Consider the following 26601-nt stretch of genomic DNA (forward strand, 5'->3'; position numbering starts at 1 on the left):
ATTACCATTTCCTTGTCTTTATTGCCTTTTCCATATCCATATATACACACTTTATATTTTTTACCTTAGATTGCCTTTTGCTCGAAGCAATGTGCTGAGATTAGAAAGTTCACTACTTCTTGGATTCTGAAATTACTACTGTCTTTAGCTGGTTTTGTAGCTGGTTTTCAGGATATGCTTTATATCTCTTGATACTAGAAGAAAGCATCTTTTATTTTGTTTGGACACGAGTGATAAAAGCATCAAACTGAAGATCCCCTCCATTTATAGAATGAAATAAACCACTTAAAGTGAATTATTCTATTTTATTGATGGACAAAATATTTACTACATGTGATATTATTAATGACATCAGTATACAGATTCAATGTAATTGTTTTCAGCAGAACATGTAAACCATGAGTACATATCAAATATACATATAAAAACCAGGACTTGGATAATGAGTAAATAGAGTGAAACCCTTTATCGCTAAAGAACATGTAATGTCCCCAGTGGAAAGGGAGTTCACTTCAAAACAAACCTGTAAAATACATTTTGTAGGACCATAAAGTCTTTAATGCACTATTGCGCTCATTACGTTTAATTGGCCGTAAGTGGTGCTAAAGCTAAGCATTATTTAGTAACTCGGGGCCTATACCTATTAAATATCAGAAGACAGCTTTTACATGCTATACCGGTATATATACTCTGTCCCATCAGAAATGCTGGCATTGGTTGTCATATACAAGCAATTCACTGATTTTATGCAAAGTATGTGATTTGCTTGTGATTTATTGAAATATTCTCATGATCAAAGGCAGAAATCACATCCCCACCTGTCTAGCAAGGTTCTACTATGGTAGAGTAACATCAAGTCATGCAAAACTTGTGGAATCAGAGGCTGTAGGAACATGTACATTTCATACTGTGTACTGTTTTGATAATAGACAGGTAAATAAGACAGGACAAATACTGTACTTTCTGAGTAAAACTTGTGTAGCCAGGTCCCCAAAGAGTCCTCCCAGTGGCGTCAGAGGCACGGCACCGCCATCTTTGTTATGTCCGCACGGGCGCGGAGGCTCGCGCATGCGCAGAAGCGACGGCCAATATAGTGAGCGTGAAGGGGCAGAGATGGTGCTCCGTAGTGCAGGGACTCCCCAAGGTCGCGCAGGCGCAGAAGAGAGCAGTGGCGGCCATTACAGCTTCGCACAGGCGCAGTAAAGATAGCGCACGTGGTCCCAATGCTAAAGAGGTCCTGAGTGGACTACAATTCCCAGCAGCCTCTGGGGACTGCCCTTTCACCCACATCACATGCAGCCAGCCAGCAAATAGGGTTTGCAGCTTCTACTGTTGGAGAAGGATACAATGTTGCATAGACCACGCTAGTCAGTTAGAGCTGGGAGAAGGAAAGGGGAGGAAGTGTGTAAGGAGCAAGGTTACCCCCAGGCCCCAGGTAGGCCCCACTCCCCACTAGGTTAGTGGGTAAGTTCATAGGGAAGGCCCCTTAGGTAGGGACCCTGCCCTTAGGTGAGTGTAAGTCTAGTCAGAGACACAGCTGCAGTGCTGTGTGCTCTGACAAGAAGAGACAGTGTTGTGTGCAGTGCAGCCACAGCAGTTAGCTTTGACTGTGTCAGGGAAAGGCCCCTCATAGGAAGAAGGGGAGGTTGCTTTCTAAGTTATACAGTGTGTGTAATATCACCAGTGCCAGTTGCACGTGGTGAACTGCCAGAGTCTGGGATCAGACAGAATCTACAGCAAGAGATCTTCTGCATGCAGGGGCTAGGGTAGAGTTATACCCCCAGGGCCCAGTTAGTCCCCTGAGACACTAGAGGAATACTGTATGTTATAGGGACTGCCTTAAGACAGGAACTCCTTCACCATACTCAGAGAGAAAGAGGAATGCTGCATGACAGTGCCTGACTGTCAGTACAGCGTGTAGCAGAGACTGTGATAAAGGATCATTTCGGCTGGGGAGCCCTCTCCTGTGAAGTCAGCGTGTGTATCCATTCCTGCAAAGAGCAGCGCAGTGCGGCGTGGGATCACTGTGCGGTGTTGCTGAGTTCTAAGGAGTTTCCTGATCAGGACTGATCAGGGAGGTAATATATATTAAGTGCACCAACGGGCCCCAACACAAGGAAGCACTATCCCTCACACTCACACTCTTTATTGTTGTGGACACTCAAGGGATAAGTGTCCAAGCACAGTATTATCGAAGGGACTGAGGGGAATGTGATGATGGACATGTGGGTGCGGGGATGGTATGCATTCAGGGTGATGCAATGTTATTCATATGATGTATTGATGTTATGCAAAGAGAGTTTCATTGAAGTTATCGTTCATGCTCAGTAAATACTGTTTATTCACATTGTGTGTATTTACTGTATGGTTGTTCTGGTGAGGGCACACTCCCACCACGTTGGGATCCCTCATCAGTGGAGGCGCTGCACCGAGTGTAAGTATATACCCCAGGTTCCCCGTGGCGGAAGCTCAGCCCTCCTGGTTGCCAAACAAGTACAGCACCACACTGATAAGTAGTCAGATACACCTACCCACCCCAATCTCACTTAGGGTGGAGGAAAGAGGGCTACACTTGTAACTCCTTTGCAGCCATTGGGGTCAGCATAGGGGTTAATTTATGCCCTCTGCCATTTATGGCTGCTGATCTCACTGGACTAATTCTGTAACACGCACTGATACACATACAGACACACTGATACACACACTGATACCTGATACGCATACAGTACAGACACACTGATATACATACAGTACAAACACTGGATGCACATATTAACACTCTAATACATATGGTGCCACAAACAGGGTTGTGGGGGGACAGAGAGGCATGTTTGGTGTCCCAGGCCCCATTGTTTGCTCACCTCACTGCTGCACATTTGTACATACACATTCACACGTGAACAACGTGATCAATAAAGACATTCATGCCTACATACAGGTATTTGCCGATCAAAATGTACGCCTGTACTTTTTTTTTTTTTTTTACTTATACGGGCCCCATGACGGAGATTCCAGATATATTTGATGTTTATCAATTTTTTGTGAAAAGTTCTCCCCCTGTATACATTGCCAGATTCCCAGCAATATTGATGTGAAAAGCCACGTGTCAGAAGTCTCCAAATTACTATGGGCAGGAGGACTATGGTCTTGATGCACAAAGTTCCATTCAAGCAGGGAACATACGTTAACACTGTATCCACAAAGCTAATTATATGCAAATACAATGGCCTATTCTACATCTCATTAGAATAGGGTTAACATCACATTATTGTAGGATAACATTGCATCATCCTCCACTAACATGATGTCAGCCCTGGGGTTATTTCTCTCCAGCCCTTTCCATAAGACTTTTGGTGGAGAAGAAAGGGAAATAACTCTACTGTGTGTTATTTAAATTAGGGGGGCGCAATCTTTTTTTCCCCTACGCCCCCTGCCGGCTGTTCACTTCTCTGCGAAACACCCCCCCCCCCCGACTCTTACCTTGCCTCCGGCAACGTGACGTCACATGACCTCGCTGCATCATTTGACGCCGCGTTGCCATGGTGATGGGTCTACAGAAGCAAGTACAGTTTACAGAGGCCTTCGCTGCTTCCCAGGCACTTAATTTAAGTGCTTTCGGGAAGCACGCAGGGCCTGTGTAAACCCTGCACCCCCCCCCCCCCACAGCGAATCTCGCGCCCCCCAGTTTGCGCACCGCTGATTTAAATCATGCATAATAAATGTGGCGTTACACCCATCCAGACACTGCAAAAGTCCTATTTTAGGGTCTGGATGGCAGTAACACCAAGTTTAGGTGTGATTTAAATAATCCCCTGCGTCAACCTTAATGGACTTTAGTGGCTAGGCGATGCTGTGATAATGACATCCAAATGATATGCAAATGAGTAGTTATCACAAACATCTGTTATATTCAATGCAATGCTCTTAACGTTATGTTATTGTCCTTTGTTCTACTATTAATCTGACATTAATTTAGGTTAAGTGGCTTAATGGAGTTTAGTGCATCTAGGCTGACATGCTTTTGAAACATGATATATTGATAGCTTCCTTAAACTGAATAGTTCTTAAACTGATATTTTATAACAAACTATCAAATACATTCAATCACAGAGCATTGAAAAGAAAATACCGTCAGAACATATCTCAGCAAACTATTACAAATGAAGCTATTACAGTACACAGTACAGAAATCTTTAGGTTGACATGGGCCGGGGGGAGGGGGAAAACATTTTTATTGAGGATTCTATACAAAATCATCAATCCTACTTAAATCTAAAGTGTGAGTTTTATATCCTGAACGTTTCTGTCTCACATATGTACAAATATGTTCTGTAATCAATAGTTGTGTATTGTTTTGCTTGTCTTTGTAGTCTCCAGAGCATCTTCATGTCTTAATGCAGCTGAATACTGTTAGATTTGTGTTTGCTTCTTCAACTATGAGTCATGAATGTCCGATTTAAAAGTTCAGGTCTACTTTCATGGTCCAAGGCAAAAATAATTCGTTGTAACTGCCTTTTGCTGCACATTTTTTGCACTGATCACATGCTATTATCTGTTTCGGGGCAATATTAATGGTAAAATGTTTTGCATCCACTAAATTGTTTGTTTTTTTGTTGTTTTTTTTTAAAAACATTTTTCTAAAACTGATTGCTCATTCCTGAGTCCTGAGTAGATCTGGACGAACCAGTCCAAATCCGTTTCCCAGAATTTCCAGAGTTTTCCATTCAAAATCTGTTTCCGCGGTGTAAAATCCGCCAACGGATTGTTACAGATTCAATCCACGTGGATTAATCCAAAACCGCCATTGGATACAACCCGCTGGCGGATTTTAACAACCCATCCGCGGATTCCGCAATCTGTTAACAGAGTTTAAGAATCCAATCCGTTGATTGGATTCTTAAAATTCATCAGCGAATTGCGCGGATGGATTGTCAATGTTTAAAAATAAAAAAATCCGCAAAAGGCGAATTACCATTTTTGAGAGCGATCCGCAAAATCAGCGGACCAAAGGAACCGGCCGATCCAAAGTGAATCCAAATCCACCAAAAAATTTGCCCTTCCCGAATCCCGCATTTGCAGAGTTGAGTCTACATTCTTTGCCTGGTTAGTTTTGAACCAATAACGAGCATCTTACAAAAGTCCTGTGAGTTGTATATTATGGGTTATTTGATACTGTGCTTTTCACATATGGTACCTACCCATCATACAAATGTAAAACATATTGGACACAGAGATTTGGCATGTAAAAATAGGTACACATGTCGGTGAATATTATGCAAATAACATTTTATCAAAACATGTTTTCTTCTGATAAAAATATTAACCAGATCTAAAAAAATAAAATAAAAAAATAAGTAGTAAGCATGTGATAGATTCCTCAGCTGATCTATTAATTGAAGGTTTTGTGCTTCAGACAATGGAAGTCAGGGGTTCTCCTCCGCTCTTAGGCTGCAGCCAGGGTGGAGCGAACCGCTCACGCTCGGCTCGATCATAATGATAACGTTGAATGCACTCGGTGAGGGTGCGTGCGCGTGCACGTGCGCTTGTGACTTGGCGAGACAACCAAATTTGATTTGGCTGCTCGCTGATGCGTCACATGAGCGGTTCGCCCACTGAGGGCGAACCAGCTCCTTGACGTCATGGCCACGACCCCCGCATGCGCAAATAGCTGTCCAGAACTCGCCCGGGCGAGCAGAGCGCATGACGTCACGGCGCTCGAGCTCCCAGCTTGGCCGCAGCCTAATGCACTGATAGACATAGGTACAATACATGTTATAACAGAAAAGGTGTTACATGAAAGAACTTTAAGATATATTGGGAATGTTCATGCTACTTTTTGCTTTACTGAACCACTCTTATAGGAAATCTTCCTTAAACTGATTGCAAATACATTGTCACAAAGCTATAGAGTTGCAAATTACAATTATTAGTTCCTGTTGTTCCATGGCATATGAATATCATTTCAACCGTCACCAGCCTCTGTAAACACCTATTGATTATAATGATCAGAATGCTTTCTCAGTACTGCTATTACAGCCTCGTGCCTAAAATACGGAATATCTGGCGATGCGGGCAACTTAAAATGTGAATAAATAGCGCTTTGTCCAATAAGAGTTCACCGTAATGGAATTCGAGAGTTGGAATGTTGACAAGCTGTGCAGCATTGCACCACTTGCAAAGTCCTCGGGGCGAGATCTCCTCCTGCTCAGAGCTCTTCCCGTTCTTCCTCATTGCAGATGCACGATGACCTCTGGCTGTTCATAAAGGGCTTACATCCCAAGGTCCAGACGGTATTAAACACCGTGTCTGCAACGGATTCACAGGCTGCAGAAAAAGGCAATTGAACACGTCATACAGATAGGATATACAGACATGCTGCTGTGGTGCAGGCGCTTGGAGCACCTGAAGGCAGTGGCCCAAGTTCGGTGATCTAAGGGGTTCAGGGTACCACTGCTACTTTTATTTATTTATTATTATTTATTTCACACCCAGAGATACCACTTCTTTACGTACATGTACCGCTAGCTTTTTATTTTCACACCCAGAGTACCACTACTTTATTTTCACACCTGCAGTACCAATAATAAATAATAATTTTATTTCATATATCGCTTTTCTCCCATTGGGACTCAATGTGCTTCACAATTACAGTATAGTGCATGGTACGCAGCACATAGGACTGTTACACAGTCCCTGCCCTGTGGAGCTTACAATCTACGCATTTCGTGCCGGAGGCACAGGGAGATAAAGTGACTTGCCCAAGGTCACAAGGAGTCGACACCGGGAATCGAACCGGGTTCCCCTGCTTCAAACTCAGTCATTGTTTTCAGTCAGTGTTTCTACTCACTGAGCCGCTCCTTTTTATTTTAGCACCCAGAGAACCAGTATATATTTTTTACATTTACAATTTATTTATTTTTAAAGAAAAAAGGATATATTTTAGGAAACCTCACCCCTCCTACTTTTACAGAATAAATCCTGCTTAAATCTCTCTACATTACACAGTTATAATAAATGTGAATCTTTTTTTTATTTTTTAATCTGGCAGAGTATGTATGGGTACGTTTTTATCCACTTCGATACAATCTGATTCTGGGGTAGGGGAAACCATTTTTCATCATTACATAGAAAAGTCGTCGCGAAATAATATTTATAGCAGACTTGTTCTTGAATTTTGCTAAAAGATATCAGCAGAATAGAGAAAATTTAGGATAAAATACTCTTATTTACTGCAGTTTTAAAAAGAATTACAAAAGAAAATGAGCATGTTAGACAGCACAGTGCAGGTACTGAACACCAGTAACAATGAAAAACAGATGGAAAAAATATAAAAGAAATACAAAAAGTTGCTGTGGGCTTTGTGATAGCTTTTAGCACCGACATTAAAATTCACAGGTTCAATTATAGTATACAGAGCTTTTGAAACCTCATAGATTTCTTCCTCAAGTGTCACTTTAAGATGAAACCTTGGTGGGTTTGAAAGCTCTTTACCCTATATTTTCATCTCGGTCTACTGATCCGTTATAGCAATAAAATGTTAGGAGTTCGGGAAAACGGATATTTCCATGAAAGTTATTGGAAACGTGAATGGCAGAACATTCAACTTGCCCTTAAAATTCCAATGGAGCCAGACAAGGATATCATGAGGGTCTATGTCTTATACATGTCCCCAAAACCTACCCCTCAGCCCATTGTAAAATAACATAGTTATTAAACTGCGGGAGGAGGAGTCTGGGTAGTGACATTCAAATGAGCACACTGTCAGGTTTTGCCTTTTATCTGTTTTAAAGCTGATTCTTAAAGCAGCAATACTGCATGTACTCCCCTCCCCCTCCCCCCTTTTTTTTATATGTAAAGCCTGTGACAATGTATATCTGCTTGATTGTGTGCCTAACGAAATGGCTGCAGCTGCAATGTAACATTATATTACTAAGTATAACACATTATTGTTACAGCATCCAGAGTAATAGACAGTCTGCTGTTTGGAACACAGCAACTGATCTGTTTGTGATACTTTGTTGCCAAAGGCCAGGGCTAAAAAAAAGGTGTGTGGCAGAGCCTGTTTCAAAAAAGGAAGTGGATATGACTTTCTGAATGATTGCTGTAGCAACCAAAGGATGATCAGTCCATTAAAAAAAATCATTAAGCGTTAAAAAGAAAAAAAATGCACAGTATTGTCTAATACTACAGATTTGATTTAAATAAAAAAAAATAAAAACATATAGGATTTTTCCATTTTTTTTGTTTGCTTGTTCAGCAAAGCCAGGGTTAGGAGGAAGTGCTGAATGGGAAACCCCATGGGACAGTGATAAACTCACCTTCAACCTTGGAGACAAATCCCAGACTTTTTTTGAGGTCGGAGCAGATAGAGTGGAGACACCAACGAAACTTTGCATCACATCGGTACTTGTTAGCCCCACAGGTGTCATAGCAGATATCCAGCTGGTTACAGCATTTCGTCATAGCTGGGATACCTAAATCCAACTAGGGAAGAAAAATAATACATTTTTTTTCCAAGTTGCTAATTTTTTTGCCGGGAATATTTTTTTTTAATAGTACCTGAACCATGTGGTCCCTCAGAGCTGATCTGTGTTCCCCTGACCACCTGGGACCCCCCAGTTCCAAGATCTAATTTTTATTTGTATGTGTTCAAACATTTTATTCACTTTTTCAATTTACTGTGATTACAACACATTGTATATAGTTCACATACAGTATTTGTACAGTACATGTTCCTGAACCCCTTTGTTTTACTATTACAGTCAATTTTGTAAAACATTTTCTCTGGTTTCTATACTATTCCCACCAATGTGAAGTATATATCTATATATCTTTGCATAACTCAACACAAACATAGAAATAACAGGGAATGTAGGGGGGGGGGGGGAGGGTATCCGGGTAGCTACCTTAATCGGTCTTCGTTAAACTTTAGATATATCTGAATCTAATCTACCGGTGACCCAATGCCATATTTGTAGTTATTTTCTGTAACATACCGACCCCCCCAAAAATCAAATCTCTCAGGAAGTGAGAAGCCTGCTACATCTGTATGTTCCCTATTTTCCCATGCGTGATATTTCAGATGCATGTTGAAGCATTTCCATGCTCACACATTCCTCTGCTCTCACAGCTCTACCTCCGCACAATCCCACTTCTTCCCCCAATGTCAACTCCTTCAACTAACAAGCAGCAATCCGACACACACCAACCTTCTCACCCCCCTGTACCTTGTGTGTCCACTTACCCCTCCCTATAGATTGTAAGCTCCATGGGGCAGGGCCCTCCTTACCCACTGTAACAATGTATATTTGTTTCTTATTGTTTTCTGTTATCGAATCCCATTGTACTGCACTACAGAATATGTTGGTGCATTATAAATATATGATGACGACAATACGTTTTCTGTTTTGTAAAATGATTGACGTCAAAAAAACTTTTCTTTAAAGGCCCTTGAAACACTCTCTAAAATCCAGCAGGGATCTGGTTAAGTGCAGCAGGCGATTAACTAGACTCCATCTGGCCAATTAAGTCTGTAAGAAAAGCCTCCTGTTGGAAACAGGAGAGAGATTCCTTAGCTCACATTTGGGCTGACAGAAGGAGAGCAGAGAAGCCTGTACACAGACACTGTCTTGAGCACAAAGGCTGTGCTGAGATCAAGGACCCAGGAACCTGCCAGAGACTGACATGGCGGGCCACCTGCTTAAGGTACTTCCTGAGACTTTGGGGTTGGGAATATCCCTCCAGTCCTGCAGATAGGGTCTGGGGAAGTAAGTTAGCCCTTTCAAAAGGGATAGGGGTTTGTTATTTTCTTGTTTTTGCATGTTTTGTTGTTTTTCATTAAAGCCAAGATATAATTTTCACCCAAATCAGTCTCCATTATATGTACCTCTGCACACATCTCTTACAGCCCTATTATATATAGCCGCCATATTGAAAGTGTAGCCTTGATCCGTTAAACTTTGGGATTTTACTTTCTTTCCTCTGCTATTTATGACGTCTCATGCATGTGAATGCCTCGCTCCGACAGAAAGAGGAGTCTGGTTTTTTTTTTATTGACCCACAACCAAACAAGGGGTTATTTACCAATCTCTTCTAGCTGAAAATCCAAGGCAAAATAAGTACACAAGAGACACGGTAATCACGGGTGTCCTTGTTTGAAAGTGTTTGAAGCCTAGGCTGGAGGCTGGAGCACAATTTGTATTAGACACAACTAACCCCTTATTTATAGAGATCTGACCAGTTGACCTGCCCATGTCTCTCCATTAGAAGGTGTAGCTTGGTGGTAAGGTCATGGTCATGGTCTCGGAACTCTTTTGGGAATCGGGTTCAAATCCCAGGATCATTTTTTTTCCCTTGTGACTTTGGGTGTCGTTGGTAAATCTGTATAGATATCCATATAAATCTGTTTCTTTCACAGTGGCTTTTTAATGCAGACTGTACTGTCTTCAATCACTGAGACTGCACTCTGCTAACAAATAACCGACTCCAAACCAGTGAGACTCACAGAACATCAATAGAAGTTGACACATATTCCCTCCAATTAACTTTGGCCCTATACTAATATCCATCAGTGAAGGTTCGTGACTGTCCTGCTAAATTCAGGACACTGTAAAATCCCTAAAATATTGGTATTTGCAGTTAACACAGATGTTTAAAAAAAAAGGAGCATATTGGAAAATGGTGTGTGAGATAGTGTTTGTGCATTTTAAATACTGTGACAGGGTTACTTAAAAGTTCCTAAATAATACAATATAGACAATGTTTGGAAAGATTTTACACATACCTTGAATAAGGAAATAAAGCTTAACTTTAGTAGAAAAGGTGGTACATAGCTATGTCCATTATCTTTATGCGTTAGTATGTGTTGCTAAGTGCGTACGCTTATGACATTATTAACTCTGGCAAGATATTCGTGAATTTTAGTCCAAGTAAATATATGGGGAAATAAATCACATGAATTTAATAGACTCTCTGTTGGTGCACATCTTAATTAAATATTTGACTTTCCTTTCTTTATTTTTCTTTGTTTGATCACATTTATATATCATCAAAATATCAATGGAATAAAGTTAATCAAGACACATCCTCCTAAAACAAGAAGGAAATGGCACTCGGAGATCTCTCTTTTTTGTATGAAGACCTCTGGAGTGCCGGTTCCTTCTTGATTCAGGAGGACGTGGCCTGTATTATAGGTCTCCCCAGCGGGGAATGTTCGCTGTGCACCCGACGCAGTTACAGATGCAGCAACGAGTATCCGGACACTTGCCTTTGAAAATCTGGTGCAATCTCTCTGTAATGCTGCAACATTTCTGTAACATTTCTGCAGAGACCAATGGCCCATCGGATTAACACAGCGGGGGTCCCTGGCAGTCTCATTCAGTTTGACCTCCGCTGTGTTAATACGATGGGCCATTAGTCTGCATGCAGAAATGTCACAGAAATGTTGCAGCATGTACTGGGAAATTGCCCCAGATTTTCCCAGGCAAGTGTCCGGATACTCGTGGCTGCATCAGTACATAACTCCAGTGAGTGCACCTCATTCTTTCTTCTTCATAAAGTTAAACAATACATGGCAAAGTACTTCCGGTTTATTCCATTTTCTGTTTTGTTGACTTCCAAATAATATGTAAATTGTATAAAACAATATGAACGAGTATTCATTTTAGTCAGTGGTGTTTTAGTAGGGAAAAAAATGTTCGGAAGTATAAACAAAGAAAGGATAATTAATAACTAAACCACAATAAAATAACGCAGCTTTCAATAAAAAAAATGTGTTGGGAAAAGCATTTATTGGTCTTTCCCAGTCAGTATTATAGCTAGGGTTGCCAGGTGACTTCTCCAAAAATACTGGACACAATGGTAAAAGGTGTGACGCTCCTCTCTTTGGCCTCACCCCCAGGCTCATGACTCCTCCTAATTGGCTGCATTACCCATGGGCAGCCAATCAGGATGGAGGCTGCCCAGCCCCCTATCAACAGCTCTCTCCCTGTGCTGGGAAATCCCGCAGCCCCACCGCTTGTCAGGTCGCTAAGTCCAGAGAGGTAATACGGACACATACATGTCCAATATTACCTCTAATATTTTACTGGACAGAGTGTCCTAATACAGGACTATATGGTTCAATACTGGACACCTGGTAACCCTAATTACAGCCCGTTCCTAAAAATGTAATAAGCACTATATGAAGTTTCTTTCTCAACCCTAAAAATAAAAGTGCCAGAGCTAAACAAAAAGGTACCAGAATGAGGTTCTCCAAGTTAGCCTGCTTTCAGTACATAGCTTAAGACTAGTGCAATTCTTCTTTAAATGGTGTGCACCTTTGGCAGGTTTACTAAAACTCATATCATTTAGACTTGTGCACCCGTTCTGTTTGGGAAGAAGTAATTCCCTGGGAATGAATAAAGCTGACACCTGGCTGTACTTATTGAACGTGGTCTGTGTTTCCACTGGCCCTAAAACAATTAATGCAGATGCACATACATGTCAACCTTACTGATATGGGCAGGGGTCTCACTATTTTGGGACCAGTATCCATCCTTCCAACTCAATCCACTGATTCAGGCGGTAGAGACGTCACGACGGTGACGTCAGCGGAGCGGCGACACAGTCCTCATATCTCCTACTAACACACGGCTTGTATACTGGTTCCTCCTTTCCCATTCAGGGTCCCCCGTGACCACTTTGTATTATTTATTTTATTTATTTACTAGCTGAGAGACCCGGCGTTGCCCGTGAGTTAAATTTCCCGCTAGGAAAAGGGGGGGAGGGAAAGGGGGGGGGGGGACAGTGGACAGGAGGAGGGGAGGTGGGGAAGGACAGTGGACAGGAGGAGGGGAGGGGGGGAGGGACAGTGGACAGGAGGAGGGGAGGGGGGAGGGACAGTGGAGGGGAGGGGGGAGGGACAGTGGACAGGAGGAGGGGAGGGGGAGGGACAGTGGACAGGAGGAGAGGAGGGGGGGAGGGACAGTGGACAGGAGGAGAGGAGGGGGGGAGGGACAGTGGACAGGAGGGGGGGAGGGACAGTGGACAGGAGGAGGGGAGGGGGGGAGGGACAGTGGATGGGAGGGGGGGTGACAGTGGACGGGAGGGGGGGACAGTGGACGGGAGGGGGGGGACAGTGGACGGGAGGGGGGGGACAGTGGACGGGAGGGGGGGGACAGTGGACGGGAGGGGGGGGGGACAGTGGACGGGAGGGGGGGGACAGTGGATGGGAGGGGGGGGACAGTGGACGGGAGGGGGGGGGACAGTGGACGGGAGGGGGACAGTGGACGGGACCCCCCCCCCATGCGTAGCTCCGGAGTGTCTGACACACACACACAGTGACTCACACACAGTGTCACACACACACACACTCACACACAGTGTCACACACACACACACACACATTGTCACACACACACACACACACGAGACACACAAACAGTGTAACACACACACACAGGGTAACACACACACAGTGTAACACACGCACACACACACACACATTGTCACACGCACACACACACACACACACACACACACACACACACACACACACACACACACATTGTCACACACACACACACACATTGTCACACACACACAAACACACATTGTCACACACACACACACACACACACACATTGTCACACACACACACGTCACCTCGAGGGAGGAAGGGGGTCCTTCCGGGAGCCGCCATCTTAGGCGCCCCACGTGGCATCTGCAGGCTGCCTGCCCACTGCCTGTCGGAGCACCGAGGGGGAGGTTAGTGGAGCACCGGGGGGGAGGTGAGCGGAGCACCGGGGGGGAGCTGAGCGGAGCACCGGGGGGGAGCTGACCGGGGAGCTGAGCGGAGCACTCCCTCGCGAGGGAGGAAGGGGGTCTTTCCGGGCGCCGCCATCTTAGGCGCCCCGCGTGGCATCTGCAGGCTGCCTGTCCACTGCCTGTCGGAGCACTGGGGGGGAGGTGAGCGGAGCACCGGGGGGGGGAGCTGAGCGGAGCACCGGGGGGGAGGTGAGCGGAGCACCGGGGGGGAGGTGAGCGGGGAGCTGAGCGGAGCACCGGGGGGGAGCTGAGCAGGGAGCTGAGCGGAGCACCGGGGGGGAGCTGAGTGGAGCACCGGGGGGGAGCTGAGCGGAGCACCGGGGGGGAGCTGAGCGGAGCACCGGGGGGGAGGTGAGCGGAGCACTGGGGGGGACCTGAGCGGAGCACCGGGGGGGAGCTGAGCGGAGCACCGGGGGGAGCTGAGCGGAGCACCGGGGGGGAGCTGAGCAGGGAGCTGAGCGGAGCACAGGGGGGGAGCTGAGCGGGGAGCTGAGCAGAGCACCGGGGGGGAGCTGAGCGGGGAGCTGAGCGGAGCACCGGGGGGGGGGGAGCTGAGGGGGGGAGGTGAGTGTGATGGGGGGGGGGAGAGGACAGAGAGAGAGAGAGAGAGAGAGAGAGGTGTGTGTGTGTGTGTGTGTGTGTGTGTGTGTGTGTGTGTGTGTGTGTGTGTGTGTGTGTGGTCACTCCGCCTCAGGCCAATCAGAGGTGCGGGGGCGGGCCAAGGGACCAATGAAATTTCCCCTAGGGACACAGGAAGATGCAGACAGGCATACAGTGCTTTCACAAATATATAATAAGATAATAAAAATGTTTTACCAGGAAGTAATACATTGAGAGTTACCTCTCGTTTCCAAGTATGTCCTGAGCACAGAGTTATAAATGATACATGGTTACATTAAAGAACAGGGGTTACGCAGTGAAATCACTGACAGATAGAATTAAGCAACAAGCAACTACTTGCTGCTGCCATGTTTATGCTTGGAGCACCTGCTGGTAGCAGGATATAATATCTCCCTAGGGAGTTGTTAAATATATACTATTCTAACCCTATGTGCTATCAGTGAGCTATAGTGAGTACTGTCTGGGAAACTGACCACGACATTGTCTATACAGTGAATGTACTCCCAACATGGAAACAATGTATACTACCTCTGTTATTATGTACATTTATATCACGGTATACACCTATTAACATTTTGTTATTTTGTCTCTTGGTGTTTTGACACATTACTCTGATACTGAGAGAGAATGGCAAGAAATTAAATACCTTGCAGGCAGATTTTTACATGCAACAAGCCATTATTTAAATAATAAGACATTAACTGGTTAATATTGAGATAATCATCTTCCAACTATTATTATACCAATCATTGTGTCTATACTATCCTATATACTATCCTATACACTAGAGTGTCTCCGCACCCCTCTGGGGATTTTAAGATATCACCGAATATATTTAGCCCACTGTAATATTTGATGTATATAATAAAATTGTATTCTTATATTTTTTATTTATTGTATGCTGATCCATTAGTCAATAGACTTGCTTCTATGAGATATTACATCTCAGGGATACTTTGAATCCCTATTTCATACAATATATACACTGGCATGAGTGAAACTTTTGGGGTCTCTTTGTGATCCTTCTTGGATCAACCTTGTTAATGAGATTTCTTTGAACGTCAAGTGGGGAAGATCAATTTTTTTACATTATTGGAATACATTTTTGGTGCTTTTTTTTTTTTTTAATGATTGGGGTTATCCATACAGAATAGTTCCAGGGGGCCTGTGACTCTCTGAAGAGGTCATTAACAACTTAGTTACATTTTTACGTAAAGTCTTCCACACTTCTTAATTTGGTCATCAGAACTACATTTGATATTTTTCCCTCATCATAAACATGATTGTTATTATTAGGTAGAGTTAATAATTAAAGCTCTATAATGTTTCAGTAGCCATGCTGGGAAATGGTGTTAGCAGTACATACACTCTCTGGTACCTTGAGACCAAGGAAATACGAACTGCATCCATTGGGTTCTGGACTTTTGTAATCGGGTCGGGGCAGTGGAGCTTTACCTGGAGTAAGGAGACAAGTCACAAAGATCCTCTTTAGTACTCAACAAACAACACTTTAATTGTAGTCCACTGTTAGTAGAGGGAAGGCCTATCAAATGGAGGCCTGATGGTAAATTGGAGCAAAGTACCTTGATACATTGACAGAGACACAAGACAAAAATGACACTGCCGCAGTCTGGCTGTAAAATGGCCTTGACATAGAAGGTCTGGATAATTGTTAACTGGCATTTAAGTCAGTGGTAGTAAACGCTGACCTGTTATCCGAGTTTTGTGAATTCCCCTCATAGACCCCTATTCAATATGCACTTTGACTTTTTTTTTTTTTTCTTCTAAAAACATTTTGTTTCCATTTTGCTAGATGTGATGGTAGGGGGGAGGGGGGGATGTGAGAGATGTGATGGTGGGGGGGAGAGGGGGGGATGTAAGAGATGTGATGGTGGGGGGGAGGGGGGATGTGAGAGATGTGATGGTGGGGGGGAGAGGGGGGGATGTAAGAGATGTGATGGTGGGGGGGAGGGGGGATGTGAGAGATGTGATGGTGGGGGGGAGAGGGGGGGATGTAAGAGATGTGATGGAGGGAGTGGGTGACATAGTGGGAGATAGGGTGATTGGAGGAGAGTGACATTACTGAAGTGTGACATGAGGGGTAGAGAGAGAAAAGGAGGGAAAGTGTGACATGGGGGGTGACATGGGATGGGGAATAGGTGATGTGGCGGAGGGGGGGGAGGGTATCCCTACTTACTCCGGTGCAGCTCTAGGGTAAATTGCAGGGCTAGAATAGGGAGAGGAGGGAGTGAGAGAGAAGAGCGTGAGAGAGAAGAGAGTGTTGAGAGTTAGAGAAAGGGTGGGGAGTGAGGGGGGAGAGAGAGTGAGGGGGGAGAGAGAGTGAGGGGGGAGAGAGGGGGAGAGGGGAGAAAAGAACATGCAGGGGAGAAGCTACAGATGAATGAGAGGGAAGCATGTGTGGAGAAGCAGCTGAGACGAGCATGTAGGGGAGAAAGTGAGGGGCATGTTAGGGAGAAGCAGGGTGAGGAGGGGGGACGTGTTGGAGAAGCTGGTGAGAGAAGAGCTTTTGGGGGAGAAGCTGGAGAGGTGGGAACCATATGGGATAGAAGCTGGAGAGGTGGGGTGCATGTGGAGAAGCTAATGAGAAGGGGTGCATGTTAGAGAGAAGTAGGGTGGGGAAGGGACCATGCACTTTTTTGTTAGGACTCTAGCACTGGTCAGCAGGGAGTTAATTGAAGATGGGGTCTCCCTATCTCCTGCTGGTCCTGCCTCCTCCACTGATGGGATCAGATTAGGTGGGGCCAGCAGGGAAGGGGAACCTCCGATCTGCTATTAACCCATGTGGACCTTACAGCTGCACCGGAGGAAATAGGGACCGCAAAGGTTAACATCTGGGGGTTATTTTTGAGGGGGATCCCCTCTGACCACCACTGGTGATCCCTTATCCCAAAGCCACAGGGGGCGGGGTAGCATTGGAGGGTCAGTGGTTGGAGGAGGGACCAAAACCCAAATCAGGCCCACGGATATGAGCCATGACTCAGATCTCTGAGGTTCAGGGGGCCTCTGATTTTCTATATTTTCCACATCACATCCATGACGACACTATACCTGATCAAATTTATGTAATAATTAGGGTATTTAAACAATGCCATCTTAGTAGTCCGAATAGTGGCCCATATTACTGAGCAGTGCTATGGCATAAGACACCTTCGGGCACTTGATGAGGAGATCTTGCTGCCCATGCAAGTGAATGGCATAGCTTAGTTAATATGGGCCAATATGCTGCCATAACAAAAAAATGCTTTCTGGTACAAAGTTATATACTTGTATCGCATCTAGAAAATGGATCACTCCACAGTTTAAACCTTAGTGTGAGAGAGACCATAGATCCTCTAGTAAATGTATAATCATTTACATAACAGAGCGTTTGTTTCCTCTGGGAAAAACATTCACAGCTGCCACCCATGTGGCCCAGCGATCTTTGGCCTTCAAAGTCTCTCTTACAATTGATCTAATCCCAATGTGCGGTATTGCAATAGGGTGACCCTCTTCACATCTTTGTTTACATCGTCAGTCCCTCCTAGAACTGAAATGAAACAAAGGCAGCAATATATTTAAGGGGCTAAATCAATGGAAGGTGGGTGGGGGGGGGGGGGTGAGGAGCGGCTGAGCAGTCTTGTTGGGGGGGTGAAGAGGCTCAGAGTGACAGGAGGGATATACACACTGGGGGATACGGAAAGTGGCAAAGAGAATGGAAGAAATAGAGTGACAGAGAGAGAGATGGAAGGGTGAAAGATAGAAATAATGTATTTTCCTGGATCAAGAATAACTCCAGTTAAGAATTCCAAATAGTGGAATATATTTATTCTTACATGTAATTTGAGGGGGGGGGGGGGAACTCACACATTGGTCATCTTGATTTGAGCACTGAATATAGAAGGGCAAAACAAACGCCTTTGAGGGCTCATTTCAAATAAATTGGGAACCACTGGGTTAAATTAGCTGATTGATGTATTTTCAATAAAAGAGGAAAGACGTAGGGTAGTGATAGGAACGCTGCACTTTAAAGCACAAAAACCTTGTTCAAATCCCAACATTATCTCTACATTTGCCCTTGGGCAAGTCACTTTATCTCCTTGTGCCTCGGGCACTTACTGTACATTTATTTCTAAGCACTTGTGGCAGGGTGCCATTGTGTCTGGAACATTCCATGTGCCATGCACTATATAAGAAAAACAAATATTAAGAATCAGACACGTACAAGTGTTCTTTCAAACAGAATCAAGGAAAACTACTTCAATAAAATAAGGAATCTGATGTTTGCCTTGAAGTTTTCATTTGCTGTATTACTGGGCATGCAGCCTGCCATTTTTAGAAAAGCTGAAACCCAAGTATGAGTGTGTAAAGGAGCAGTATGAAACGTGAGCTTACCATATCGACACTTGTACTGGCAGACACCATTTTTTCCACCCAGTAGTTCCAAAAAGGAGTCAAAATAGCCATTGACTGCCTCAAATCCACCTCGTACAGTGCCCAGGCCCCAGTCCGACGAGGAATCCTCCACGGGAGGCTGGCTGGTTGTGCCATTCTGGGTTGTATCTTCCGTGCAACTTCCTATGCTTAGTGCCAGGCAAAGAACCAGCACTCTCGTAAACCCCTTCATTCTGCGTTCAGACCTAAACAGTTTAAGTGACCAAGACAACACACAAGGCAGAAATGCTTCCACCCCCCTCCTGCTGTGAGCCTGTGGGTTGTATAATCCCTGCAAGGTGGACTTTACACATTGCAGCAGCAACTGAAGGGAGGTCACAGCAATAATAATAATTAAAAAAAACAGGCTGTCCAAAGGTCCCACTGAGGTGGAGGTCTGAGCAAAGTTGGACTTACAAAAAACCTAATTAGTCAGATATTGAACAGGGAATATCCCCTCTCAGTTGTTGTCAACATACCCTGAATTTTATTACAGGTTCCTGCTGGCCTCTTGTTTTGTCTCTATATGGTAACGGGCATTAGGATTAATATAACACAGAGACAGATATGGTGTGAGGGAGCATAGGTAAAGCGGTCAAAAGGACAGAGGCAGGAGCAGCGTGGCTCTGCAATGTTGTAATGTGTTGATTTGAACTTAAACCGTTTAGCACAAGTGGGTCACCCATACCGACACATTGTTGCTATATCTAGCACTCAATGGAATTGATATATTTTGGCGTAGTGTGTATTGACAAAACTCGGGTATCTTAAATATGTCTTTCCCCAAGAGTTTGAGATTGCGCTGGTCAGATGCCGTCAGCTTCTTTTCTGGTCCTCATCTTCCCGCAGCTACAAAGCTCGCCAGCGATCAACCCGGGACACATCAAAACACAGTACAAAGGACGGAGCGCAGGGAAGACAGGACGTTAGAGAAATATTTCTCATTTATTTAAAACACAGTAATTAAAAAAAACGTACAATTAATCGTGCGACAAGACTTGGATTTAACACTTTGAAGCCCAGTCACTAGTGAGACCCATTTTATGAAAGTTCACCTATGGTCAAGGGCCTGCAGCAATGCACCACATTGTGGGTTTTTTTTCCCCTTCTTTTATTTATTTTATGTACTTACCGGTTATCTGCGCTCCCTAAATTTTCGCCCTAATACTTGTATTAGCAATGAGGCGCAGATAGAACTTTCTTAACCGGCTCAGAAGTAAATCAATGCTGCAAGTGCAGCTAGAAACAAGCACACAAAGTGTATATATAAGCCTGGAGGCGCGGCTCCATTGTCCGCATCAAGTTATAGCCTCATTCAAAGTAAAAAAGAGATACATTTGTAGCTCTTCTCTCCGGCTGTATTAATCATCCCAGGGTTTTAGAAATACACATTAAATGTCCAATTTGAGATTAATCTAGTTACATCCTACCAGATCTAGATACCCCAATAAATAGGAGTTTATTCTAACTAGACTCTATTAGAGGTAGGCTTGTGTTTCAAATAGGGTCAGCATACTTTCTACTGCTATACAGTATAGTGTTATATAAATGCTAATCATTAGTCTGTTGTTTAGAGGAATTGGCCATGGACTTTATATTTCAAATCCCATTATCACTACTATTTTTAATTGTTGCCATTAAAAGATTTTAATGATACCATAATTCACCAAACTAACTGTGAGTTCATTCAATAGGGATTCTCTTTTTTTTTTTACTATGTATGCTTATTATCCCTATTGCACCGCAGTTCACTGTCTTGTATATTAGGCTGAAGCGGGAACCTTCCCTTCCCTCCTTACCCACAGTATTACAATGCTAAGAAGGTACCAGAGCCAATGCTGGATTGCTCAACCCAAATGTGTAATCATTTTAAAATAATGTCCCATTCATATCATATTCTATCCAGGACCATAGCGCCTTACATTTGTGAAACTACAAGTTGGGTGTACACTCCAGGCATCAGCTTTCTTACACTCTATAATAACTTTATTTCCTATAGTGCTTTTCTCCCAATGGGACTCAGAGCGCTTCACAATTACAATATTGCGCACGGTACGTAGCACATATGACTTTTACAGATACAGTCAATGCCCAGATGAGCTTACAATGTATGTTTTTGGTGCCTCAGGCAAGTGACATGCCCAAGGTCACAAGCAGCTGACACCAGGGTTTGTACCAGATGCCCCTGCTTCAAACTCAGTGGCGTTATCAGAGTCAGTGTCTTTACTCACTGAGCCGCTTCTTCAGTCCCCTACAAGGCAGGATTCATAGTGCCGAGTAGGTAGCTCCATTCAAAACCATTAGGGCCATCTACTCAATCACCCAGAAGAACCCTCACATAACTGGGTCACCACAACGTATATTTTTCATAGGCAAGGCTGTGATCCTGGCATAAAAAGGACTGGACTTCTGACAGTTCTCACAGGCTTCAGTAGATGTGTATGTCAATTACTCATAACCAAATATTGAATTAAAATGTTCAGATAAGTGACAAGAAGACAACCTGAGGTTGTATCCAGAAACCCATTAGAAACAACAGTACAGATTGCCTCTTATCCTGGCAGATAATGTTGGCTGAGTAGACAAAAATTACATTTGGATACAAAAGTGAGATCTTGATATTCTACAGATATATCCAAATTGGGGTTGCAGGAATACAAAATGATTCAATATCTCTTAATGGGTATTACTACTAACAGGATCTTCCAGAACATCCCTGAACTGATGTCCATTCTACAGTAACTTGAACTTTAAAAGTGGATGCATTTTCAATCAATAAAGTCTGTTTAAACCTGTCTGCTTAATTATTCAAGATTAATTTGAATTGCCACATTTTGAAACTCACTGTGATCGAGTTCCCAATGTATTGAACACAAAAATAAGCAGGTTTTTTTTTAAGTCATTGATATCTTTTAATAAACGCATTATTTAAATGCAAGACACAGGTGTATTGTACACTTGTATTATGTTCCAAATCTAAAAGTTTCATTACTGGTGGAATGTTGCACACTGCGCTTTCCATATCTAAATAATAGTACTTATTTGCTTACCAATATTATCCAGTCCAAGATTACATGGCTCTGAAGCAATTGATCTCCTCACCTTGCCAAGGCAAGATTACACTCTGCTGACATGACAACACATCTAGGCTTAATGCCAAAGTGCAAAAAGCCATTATTCTGAATATATATTTTGTGGTTTAATGAAATTTCATAGACCATATCTGCAGAGTGATTGTGGTGATGGCATATTATGTAACGCCCTGCCCGGCTTCTTGGGAGATCACTTTGGGGTACTGTGTTTGGCTACGCAGCATGGGTTACCTTGACTTGGGGTGCTGGATTCAGGCGGCTGGGCGATGAGGTGGCAAGGATGGAAAATAACATATGACTTTTGTCATACAACAGTCTTTTGTGTCCCCAAGTACGGGGATCGCTCACACGCACATGAGAACGTTGTACTTTTTTTTTTTTAAATAACAGACGTATATGAATACGGTGCTTCTATTAGTGTCCACTCAACACACTCAAATGGTGGTGCACTGATTTAGTTGCTCAACTTGTGTGGGACCCGACCCCCCTTTGTTGCTTCGGGATCATAACTATATACAAATATATTCAGGGACAATACAAGGAGCTTTCAAAAGAACTATTCATCCCACGGGCAGTACAAAGGACTTGGGGCCATCCCTTAAGGTTGGAGGAAAGGAAATTTCACCAGCAACAAAGGAAAGGGTTCTTTACAGTAAGGGCAGTTAAAATGTGGAATTCATTACCCATGGAGGCTGTGATGGCAGATACAATAGATTTGTTCAAAAAAAGGTTGGACATCTTTTTAGATGGGAAAGGTATACAGGGATATACCAAATAAGTATACATGGGAAGGATGTTGATCCAGGGATTAATCCGATTGCCAATTCTTGGAGTCAGGAAGGAATTAATTTTTCCCCTTAATGGGGTTTTTTGTTTGCCTTCCTCTGGATCAATAAGTAAGTATAGATATAGAATAAAGTATCTGTTGTCTAAATTTAGCATAGGTTGAACTTGAAGGACGTACGTCTTTTTTCAACCTCATCTACTATGTAACTATGTATCATTATCGGTATTACCCTGGTTACATTAGGCCCATATGGGAATCCTGGTTGGTCCTATGTAAGTGACCACAATATATTTGGCCTGTTTGGGAATTGCCACTTCCACACAGACTGAGAGGATTATTAAAGCTGCAGTTCATGCAATATCCTGCATGTGTGTTTTTTTTTAATAAATCAGTTCTGTAGTAAGAAAAAATACTTTTAGCATTTTCTGTTTTAAAAACAACAACTTTGAAAGACCAATTTTCTTGTATTCTATTTTAACAAGCATGCTTGTTCCTATAGCAACGATTTACATTCCCCATATTTAAAGATGTCGCCAAACTTTGCCGATCAATAGACAGAGAACGAATTGACCGGCAGCTATGCAGTTCTTTAGGTAATTAGAGATTGCTCACATTAAACTATTGAAGTAAAAAAATAAATTTAAAAAAAAGACTGAACTGCAGCTTTTATCCGGATCGCCGTTAGAGCCAGTCCGCCAAGACCCGGAAGCCCTCTTTCCTTAGGCTCTCTGTGCCTTGCTGTTTTCCTATCTTATAGATATGTTGGACTCCATTAGCCTTCTTCTGGGATCCTAATTTAGAGGGGCACTGTCTCTATTTACAACATAATAAAGTAGGGGGGTTTGGTTTGTGCTATTACTTTATAAACATCCCCATCTACGCTCCCCCGAGGCTCCCCTGCTCCCTATCTTTTATATCCCTTCTGATATCAGTATCCCTATGGTAACACTGGGTGAGGCCCTGCACACACTATCTTGCTATTAACCTCTCACAGCAAGCTGGTAACCTCATTGAGGTGGGGTTACACATATATAAATATTTCTCAGAAAAGTATAGCAGGATAAGCATATAGATAGTATGGAAACGCCTACCCAAGTTCCATAAAGAAAAGCAGCATGACCCTGCTTCCCATGACGAAACTCTGGATCTGCATCCGTTTGAGCGAGTCAGTGTCAATCTTCTGTTTCCTGCACGGCGTGCAAAGCCCTATGAGCAAAAGAATAAAAGAAAACAGAAAAAAGGGCAAGACAGTATATTTCACATGGGAAAAGACAGCATCTCCACGCCGCAGTGTGGGCAATGCACTGCTTTTCTTCCTGGTTTTGGTATTTTGCTAATGAAACATAGGTCAGCCTGACCTCTGCATAGACCAGATGGCGCACAGCCATATAAAAACAACAAATTGACAGCGTGATATCAAATGAAGTACTGAAATGGCCTTGACTATTAGCGTATTTCAGTTCACTGCAAAGACGTGCGATAACAAGAGATGGAGTATCGTGGAAGGTCACACAGACATGAGGAGGGGATCCTGGACCAGAGCACCTTACTTACAAATTGGGTTGCCAGTTCAGCCATCATATAGTTTGTGTAATGCTTTAGAATTATGACACCAAATTCAGCAGTTGTATGGTCCATTTGAATCTATTCAGCAATTGGTGCATAGTTATTGATTCAGCAACATTTAAGACAAAGTCCAAGATGATAGTTCAATACGAGGTTTCTTTAACACCTTCAGGGCTAGAGAAAGAACATTGTTTTTTCTGAGCAGTTGTGAGCAGGAATAGCTAGAACAAGGCTACTCAAATCATGGAGAGCAACCTGCAGGCCAAATTTTCAAGGCTTCTCTAATACGCTCCGAAGTAGCCTAGCTCTAATTATCATTAAAACAACTTGCATAGTTTTGTGTTACCTTTAGCTCTGGCATGTTGAGGACTGACCTATGGGAGCCCAGGTCTAAGCCAAGACGTATCTTGACTTATTATAAAACATCTAATAAATCATTTCCATAGATGTACTTGTCACATAAAAGGATTAATTGAGGCTGTGATACTCTTTATGTGACCACAGATCGTAGGCCAGCTGCGTCTGCTTAGGAGAAGGTCCTCTACCGAGATGCAGAATGAATAAATAGAGCTCGGTGTCTTCATGCTCCTACTAAGGTGGCGCATAGTCCAAGCTGCCTAAAAAATACTCATATAATCTTCCAATGTATAAGGAAAGAGCTCCCATTTAGAAACGTCTCTTCAGGAACCCCCCCCTCCTATTTGCAAATTAAGGCATTTGAATACAAATGGATATTTACTGGCTATCCCAAAAGAAGTGGTCTGCATTCATAGTCTAAGGTTTTGAGGCTATCATTGCAGGTTATAGTACAATTGAACGTTTGTATGTGCACATAACTTTATGCTTTATGTACAGTAACTCCCTCTTCCACCCAACTTGTGACCTCTCACCCACTTTGGCCCTGTTCAATATAGTAGGAAGTGGGGTACTGTATAGTTAACCATTCTGTAGCTGCGATAAACTTGAATAGACTTTATGAAGTATAGGGGCCTCTGTTTCACACTTGTTTCTAGTTCTCATTTACGGTCAATTCCAAAGACATGTGAAGGTTGTAGTGGGCCAGTTAAAATCCCCCTTCACATTGCAGCTGTATATCTCATACGCCAAATCAAGGAGATAAACCCACAAAGATAAAATATCTTGCAGGGTTTTTTTTTTTTTTTTTAAATTCTTTATTTATTAACCACTTTATAACAGCGAACATGCAACTCAAAATAATACACTACAAAACCGTACAATAAAATACAATACAACGTAAAAATGATATTATACATATGTATATGCATAGATTATTGAATAACAAATAGACAGTCATTAACAAAATAAAAATAAATAAAAATATTTGGTTGATATAAAATACACAAAACAAGTCAAACCCATGCTTGAAAACCCCATTTTATCCCTTTAGTTCCCATCTATCTTGCAGGGTTAAAGACAAAAGGAGTTTCCCTGACAAACAAAAACATTGACATAATATTATACTATATACCAGGCCTGCACAACTCGTAAAGTGCGAAGGGCCGAACTGCTCCAAGGAAAAATAAATTGGGCCGCACGGGTAAAATCATCATCATCATCATCATCATCATCATCATCATCTCTCCTCCAGCACCCATAATCATCCTCATATCTCCCCCAGAACCCAACACTATCAACCATTGCGATACTCCCCATCTATCTCTCATACCCCCATCTCTCCCCCTCACCCACACACAATACACCCCTCCACATCAAACACACAATACCCCCCTCCACATCAAACACACAATACCCCCCTACACCCCACACACATCCCACCACCCCCTGCAGCTCACATCCCTCCCCCCTGCAGCTCACATCCCTCCCCCCTGCAGCTCACATCCCTCTGCCCCCTTGCACCTCACATCCCTCTGCCCCCTTGCACCTCACATCCCTCCCCCCTGCAGCTCACATCCCTCTGCCCCCTTGCACCTCACATCCCTCTCCCCCCTTGCACCTCACATCCCTCTCCCCCCTTGCACCTCACATCCCTCTCCCCCCTTGCACCTCACATCCCTCTCCCTACTTGCACCTCACATCCCTCTCCCCCCCTGAACCTCACATCCCTCTCCCCCCTTGCACCTCACATCCCTCTTCCCCCTTGCACCTCACATCCCTCTCCCCCCCTGAACCTCACATCCCTCTCCCCCCTTGAACCTCACATCCCTCTCCCCCCCTGAACCTCACATCCCTCTCCCCCCTTGCACCTCACATCCCTCTCCCCCCCTTGCACCTCACATCCCTCTCCCCCCCTTGCACCTCACATCCCTCTCCCCCCCT

The 26601-nt window shown here is 43.6% G+C and overlaps 1 protein-coding gene across 2 annotated transcripts; it reads right to left on the reverse strand.

Annotated features, from left to right (window-relative positions):
• Positions 1 to 285: 285 nt before the first annotated feature.
• On the reverse strand, positions 286 to 19176 carry PLA2G12B (phospholipase A2 group XIIB). Of its 2 annotated transcripts, none has more exons than XM_075610789.1 (4): positions 18820 to 19176; positions 15806 to 15882; positions 8319 to 8484; positions 286 to 6324 (listed from the first exon to the last, which is right to left on the reverse strand). In XM_075610789.1, exons 1-4 carry the CDS (start codon positions 19049 to 19051, stop codon positions 6206 to 6208), a joined length of 594 nt encoding a protein of 197 aa, XP_075466904.1. In that variant the 5' UTR covers positions 19052 to 19176; the 3' UTR covers positions 286 to 6205. The 2 variants fall into 2 exon arrangements, with proteins under 2 accessions (XP_075466904.1, XP_075466906.1); XM_075610791.1 differs by having other exon boundaries at positions 15794 to 15882; positions 18820 to 19174.
• Between the last annotated feature and the right edge of the window lie 7425 nt (positions 19177 to 26601).

Source organism: Ascaphus truei, chromosome 8, assembly GCF_040206685.1.
Source record: "Ascaphus truei isolate aAscTru1 chromosome 8, aAscTru1.hap1, whole genome shotgun sequence".
NCBI lineage: Eukaryota > Metazoa > Chordata > Amphibia > Anura > Ascaphidae > Ascaphus > Ascaphus truei.

Bases quoted from the DNA above. Each gene is read 5' to 3' on its own strand.
- PLA2G12B (XM_075610791.1), bottom strand. From the start codon at position 19,051: ATGAAGGGGTTTACGAGAGTGCTGGTTCTTTGCCTGGCACTAAGCATA. The intron at 15,883-18,819 runs GTAAGCTCACGT...TCCTTACTCCAG, and splicing joins CCAGTACAAGTGTCGATATG to GTAAAGCTCCACTGCCCCGA. The intron at 6,325-8,318 runs GTGAGTTTATCA...CTTTTTCTGCAG, and splicing joins ATTTGTCTCCAAGGTTGAAG to CCTGTGAATCCGTTGCAGAC.